The sequence below is a fragment of the Nematolebias whitei genome, chromosome 15 (genome assembly GCF_014905685.2).
Source record: "Nematolebias whitei isolate Nwh7 chromosome 15, NemWhi1, whole genome shotgun sequence".
Taxonomy (NCBI): Eukaryota; Metazoa; Chordata; class Actinopteri; order Cyprinodontiformes; family Rivulidae; genus Nematolebias; species Nematolebias whitei.
Genome location: NC_056512.1, coordinates 30,796,512 through 30,802,263, shown reverse-complemented (window position 1 = coordinate 30,802,263; position 5,752 = coordinate 30,796,512). Strand labels below are relative to the sequence as shown.

The 5,752-nt window shown below is 38.6% G+C and overlaps 1 protein-coding gene across 1 annotated transcript; it reads right to left on the bottom strand.

Annotated features, from left to right (window-relative positions):
- Positions 1 to 1,464: 1,464 nt before the first annotated feature.
- On the bottom strand, positions 1,465 to 5,399 carry LOC119421153 (zinc finger protein 85-like). The gene is made up of 2 exons (XM_037688542.1): positions 5,046 to 5,399; positions 1,465 to 2,747 (listed from the first exon to the last, which is right to left on the bottom strand). The coding sequence occupies exons 1-2, from the start codon at positions 5,218 to 5,220 to the stop codon at positions 1,465 to 1,467; spliced, it is 1,458 nt and encodes a 485-aa protein (XP_037544470.1). The 5' UTR covers positions 5,221 to 5,399.
- Positions 5,400 to 5,752: the final 353 nt, after the last annotated feature.

Sequence of the window (5,752 nt, the reverse complement as noted above, 5' to 3'; positions counted from 1 at the left end):
CTCCATCCAGCTCTAAATTGCGTGTACAGACAGCTCGAGCTGTCTCTTCCTCCCACGCACCCCGCTCTAAGCTGGGGGTGCGGGCACAGTTCGGCTACATCTCCCCCCACTCTAAAGTGCCGGTACAAACACGTGCAGCTCAACAGTGTCTCTTGAGTTCCACAGTCGGTCCATCCATTAAACAAGAAAAGAAGCAGGTGATCAAATAAGCATCAGAGAAAAGAATAATTCCTGCAGGAACAGAAGAAGCTGAAACACCACAAGCTTCAGGGTCAGCTGATCACCTTGTTACAACTTGTGGAAGTTATAGCTCATTTAAAGGCAACATATATTTGTTGTATGTTACATTTATGCTAAACAGATCAGCTTCATTTTATTTAGTTAGTTTGGGAAACTGCACCTGCACTTTAGTTTTTGTGGTGGATTTTGTTGATCTATATTTTGTGCAGACTTTTTCAATCTAAATAACAGAATGACCATTTCTATTTTTATACTTGGAGACTGAATACTTTATCAAATAAAGTAATTTCAGTAAAAAATTTTGTTTTGTTTTTTGAATGTCCAGAGGACCAGACTTTTTAGAACTATTTCTTTTTTTTTTTTTTTGTTTTGTTGTTATAATCACGAAATTTATCGTTATCGCCAGAATGCTCTGAAATATCACAATATATAATTTCCTTCATATATATGAGCCACATCGCCCACCCCTATCTTGATATGTCTCTGCTTTTCCTATGAAATAGCAAATTACACGATTTAAAGCCATTGTCTTGCCAATGTTTAATTTTCTGCCTTACTTTACCTTTAACAGCAGCTTCTTTTTGTTTCCTTACATCACCAAAACCTATCTTTACTTGAGACATTTTATGTATCCTTGCATTAAAGTATTATGACTTTAGAAAGTGGCCGCTCATCTAAAATGTATTGACAGGGGGGGTCTGGTCCCATGTGACTTGGTGGACATTTCCACCCCCCACCCCCCGCCCCCCCAATGGTCTGATGCACTTCCGTTTTTTTGGAGTTTGTAGCGCATCTTATTTGCAGTTGTTTGGGTGTTTTTAGTGATTTTGATATTTGCAGCATTTTTCATTTGGATTCGTTTTTTGAATGTGTGTTTATCTATTTCCTGTGATTTCAGATCTGTTTTGTTGCATTTGTTTTTTTGTTTATTTTTATAAGTTAGAATCATTCATGTGTTAGCAGTGCATTTTAACCGTTTGCTGTGTGTTCAGCTGTTTGCAGCTCGTCTACCGTGGAGGCAGGACTCCTAAGCGACTAGCCGTGACAGACGTACCTCTTCTGGGGTAAGTTGAACTAGACTTTACAGAGGCTCTCATATAAAAAAAGCAAAGCACCAACTAGTGGAAAAATATAAAAATTGAAAGTTTGGTTACAAAGAAAAACATTACTGAAAGGAATCCATCGTTTTACGATATGGGACTAAAAAAGACAAAACAAGGGTTATTATTCACAGCTAAACTGCTTTTCTCTGGTGTGGACCATAATGTGTCTGTTTAAATTTGACTTATGTCCAAACATTTGTCCACAAACATCACAAGCAAATGTTTTTTGTCCTGTGTGAATTACCTTGTGTGCCTTTAAATTACTCTTTCTGTTAAACCTTTTTCCACAGTCTTCACAACTAAACCATTTCTGTCCTGTGTGGACTATCATGTGTGAGTTTAAAGTAGACTTCCATCCAAACCTTTGTCCACAAAAATCACAAGCAAAGGGTTTTTGTCCTGTGTGGACTATCATGTGTCTGTTTAAATTTGACTTATGTCCAAACCTTTGTTCACAAAAATCACAAGCAAATGCTTTGTGTCCCGTGTGAATTATCATGTGTGTCTTTAGATTACTCTTTCTGTTAAACTTTTTTCCACAGTCTTCACAACTAAACCATTTCTGTCCTGTGTGAACCATCATGTGTGTGTTTAAAGTTGACTTCCGTCCAAAACTTTGTCCACAAAGATCACAAGTAAATGCTTTCTGTCCTGTATGAACTATCATGTGTGTCTTTAGATGGTCCTTTTGTTTAAACCTTTTTCCACAGTCTTCACAACTAAATGAGTTCTGTCTTGACAGTTTTTTCTTGATTAAGCCTCCAGTTTTCTTCACTTCAAAACATTCCTTGATAAACAAACAACTTGAAGACATCGCTGATGGACTTCTCTTGTGAAATTGTTTCTCATGCTCAGTGAAGCTGCAAGATTTGTTGACAGTGTTTACGCCTGACTCAGGAGCTCTGCTCTCCTTCCAGTCTTTGTCACCATCTTCAGGTTCTGATCCAGAGTCTGATAAGTCTTTTAGATGAGAGTCAGAGTCATTCACATCATCACCTTCATCATCCTCACTGACTTCAGTCTCTGAAGAGCTGCAATCATCTCCATAAGTCTTTAGATCTGGGTTCCTGGTAGTCTCTGCTCCTCCACAGTCCTCTCCACCAGTTGCTGCTTTCATCTGGTCAGCTGAGCTACTGGTTGGAAGATCTTCCTCTTTTACATGGTGCTGATGAAGCTGTAAAAACAGAGGTTTCTCTTCATCTTCTTCACTCTTCAAAGGAACAGCAGTGAATGCAAACCCGGTGTCATCAGTCTCCTTTTTCACACAAAACTGCTCTCCCTCTTGACTGGTCCACAGTTCCTCCTCTTCCTCCTTTATGTTGAGGGTCTCTGGATCCTGTTGTTCCACACCAAGCATCTGCACATCTGGAGCTTCTTCTTTAATCAGCACCATCTGCTGAACATCTGCAGGGACCACTGAAAACATGAACATCAGGCACAATTATAGTTTTATATTCACACATACAGCGATGATTGAAAGTTTGTGAAGCCTTTAAAACTTTCTAAATTTCTGCATAAAAATGACAAAACATAAGATTTTCACACAAGTTCTAAAAATAGATAAAGAGAACCCAGTTAAACAAATGAGACAAAAATATTATACTCAGCCATTTATTTATCAAGGAAAATGATCCAATATCACGTTTTTTCCTGAGATTCGTCAAGCTGTTTGATCTATAATGCACTAAAGTAAATTAAATATTGACGAGGGCATGTAGTGCTCACATGAACTAAGTTTTAATTTATATCCGTCCATGGCCATTGTGAGACCAACTGCCTAAAGTATAGGGCTGTTGTAAATAATTTTAGTGATCGAGTAATCTATAGATTATTCTGGCAATTAATCGAGTAATTGAGGGCAAAATTGTCAGATTGGGCATTAATTACTCATTTTATGAGTAATACAAATACTGTATACTGTGTAAATGACCTTAGTAAATGTTAGGGTATACATGATACTGGTAAAATTCAATTCAATCTTTATTTACACAGGTTAGTCTAATTGAGCCTTGAGGACTCATTGAGACCTGTAATCCGTGAAACTCAGTGACGTGAGGTTTGTGACAGGTAAGGCTGAATCGTCTGGAATCAGATGCTCACATATATGAACCCCAAATAGAAGCTTATTTAGCCTTTATTCTTTTTAAAGGCATCTAATTATGCTTTAATCAACTCCATACTCCTCTCTTTTTAAATAAAAAAACTTGTATTGTCTTACCTTTATTTTAATACGAATGAGTATGAACAATTATGAGTTTAGAAAAATAATTTAGTTTTGAGATATGATCTTCTATTTGGTCTAAACAAATTTAAACAAGTGTACTGATTTGCTACACACTCCTGCCCCTCTGTGTAACAGAAAAGTGCACAGTGACTGCACCCGCTTCATTGTAACTATGGGGCAGCACTGCCCCCTATTGGTGAGGCAAGGTATATTCTGTTACACCTCTCGTGTTTTTCAGCGTGCCATGCATTTTGACCGATTAATTTAACTCAATAGTACTTTATTAATCCCGAAGGGAAATTAAATGTTGTAACTCATTATCCTAGTTTTATTGAGATGTTATGGATACTGATGGCTGTAGGCAGGAAGGATCTCTTGTAAAGGTCCGTCCCACAGTGGATCCGAAGAAACTGGCCACACTGTCCGATCCATCCACCCAGACTTGGCTGCCCTCTCGGTTCCCCCGGGCTGCAGGATCGTCCAAATGCCGGGCAGAACTCCTCCCAGAACAATGGCCACTCCTTCCAGCAGCCTGCTGAGCTCCTTGTTGCTGCGGACAGCTAGCTGCAGGTGCCGGGGGACGATCCCAGTCCTTCTGCTGTCAAGAGCCACTTTTTTTGCCAGTTCCAGGATATTTTAGGAGATCTTAGGATCTCAGTGGTCAGGCACTCGAGCACAGCTATCGGGTATACGGGAATGCATTTACGGAGCCTCCTTTTCAACTCATTTGAGATTTGGGGCTGTAGTTGAGATGTTTGAGCTTTTGAGATGTTAATCAGCTGCTTCTGGTTGTAAAAAACTCTTTGTTGTCATGGTTATTCATCATAACAAATGTCCAAAACCAAAAGAGTTTCAGTAAAAATCCTTCCAGCTGCACAGTATCTGATACCAGAGGAAACAATCATACAAAAAAAGGGATGTACAACCAGAAAAACAGGAATTAAAGTTTCCAAAAGCAGTATCTCAGAATGAAAGTAACAGAGCTACTCCAACACGAAGCCACCTCGAGCGGCACAATTCTAGTATTCTATTTCGAGTATCTAGAAAGAAGAAATATGTCACACACATTCATTCAATATATGAGACAGACTGTAGAACATCAACATGTGTAATCAAACATGTATATTGGCAATATAAAGACAGGCATGCACCAACTTTATATATTGTATGACACAGCGCCACAAGAGGTGAACCAGAGCACTTACAATGCCTCACCCGGCATTTCTTCCATGCGTTTGAACAGGTAATGCGTAAATTCTACGATTTTGACCACTGAAGTGTTGAAATAATTCAGAAAACAGTTTTATAAACCAGTTTTATAGAACAGTCCAGTGGTTAAATGTATTTTTCTCTTATCATTGTTAGTATTTTACCTGGCATGATGACCGGTGAGGCATTGTCTCCCCTCCCTCCCCTGTCACTGGTGAAACTGCAACTAAAATCATCACACTGAAAAGCAGGAATGTTTAGATACAAACCTAATCTGTGAAGCTGAGCTTTTGGGTTGAAAACAGCATTTTGAGTTTTGTTGTGTTGCTGTTTGTCCTTTAAACGACATCGTTCCTCTTTATAATCTGCATCTGTTGTTTCCAGAAACTCGGACATTTTTTCCGTAGCCACTTCCTCTCGTTGTTCAGCCTGCTGTCTCCTCATCTCTGTTAGCTAAACTTTCCTTTAAATAATAGTTTCGGAACGGGTACAGACGAACCGAAATCAAGAAAATGAAATTACTGTAAAAGTTACAGAAAATTAACTCGTAGTAGCACAATACCTCACATTTCTTATCTTCGTTAGCATAAAAAGGTACTTCCGGTCACTCTTCTTCTGGTGTTTCATCTGTGTACAGCGGTATTATTTTCTCCGCAGCGACGCCATCTGTTTAAGAGAATAACTGCAGTTAGTGCAGCATGTCTGAAGGACAGAAAACGCGAGGCATGGCTGCGGAAAACGTAGAAAGTAGAAGAGATATATCATATACAGTATGTATTTTTTGAAACATCATCTTGTAGGTTATTTTTATTGTGGTTGGGAAATAATAGTTTGGTGCATTACCGCCACCAACTGGTGTGGAGTGTGGTTTATCATGTATATTATGTAATATTTTTTGCGCTTCGTTTTTAAATCTAATTATAATTTATACATGTTTGCTCTATACGTTCTTTTTAAGTGTGTATATTTTTTAAAT

What these genes read in the sequence shown, in the direction of transcription:
- LOC119421153 (XM_037688542.1), bottom strand. Translation starts at nt 5,220, where the DNA reads ATGAGGAGACAGCAGGCTGAACAACGAGAGGAAGTGGCTACGGAAAAA. An exon ending in AGCTCAGCTTCACAGATTAG is followed by an intron (nt 2,748 to 5,045) that starts GTTTGTATCTAA and finishes TGGTCCCTGCAG; the next exon opens with ATGTTCAGCAGATGGTGCTG.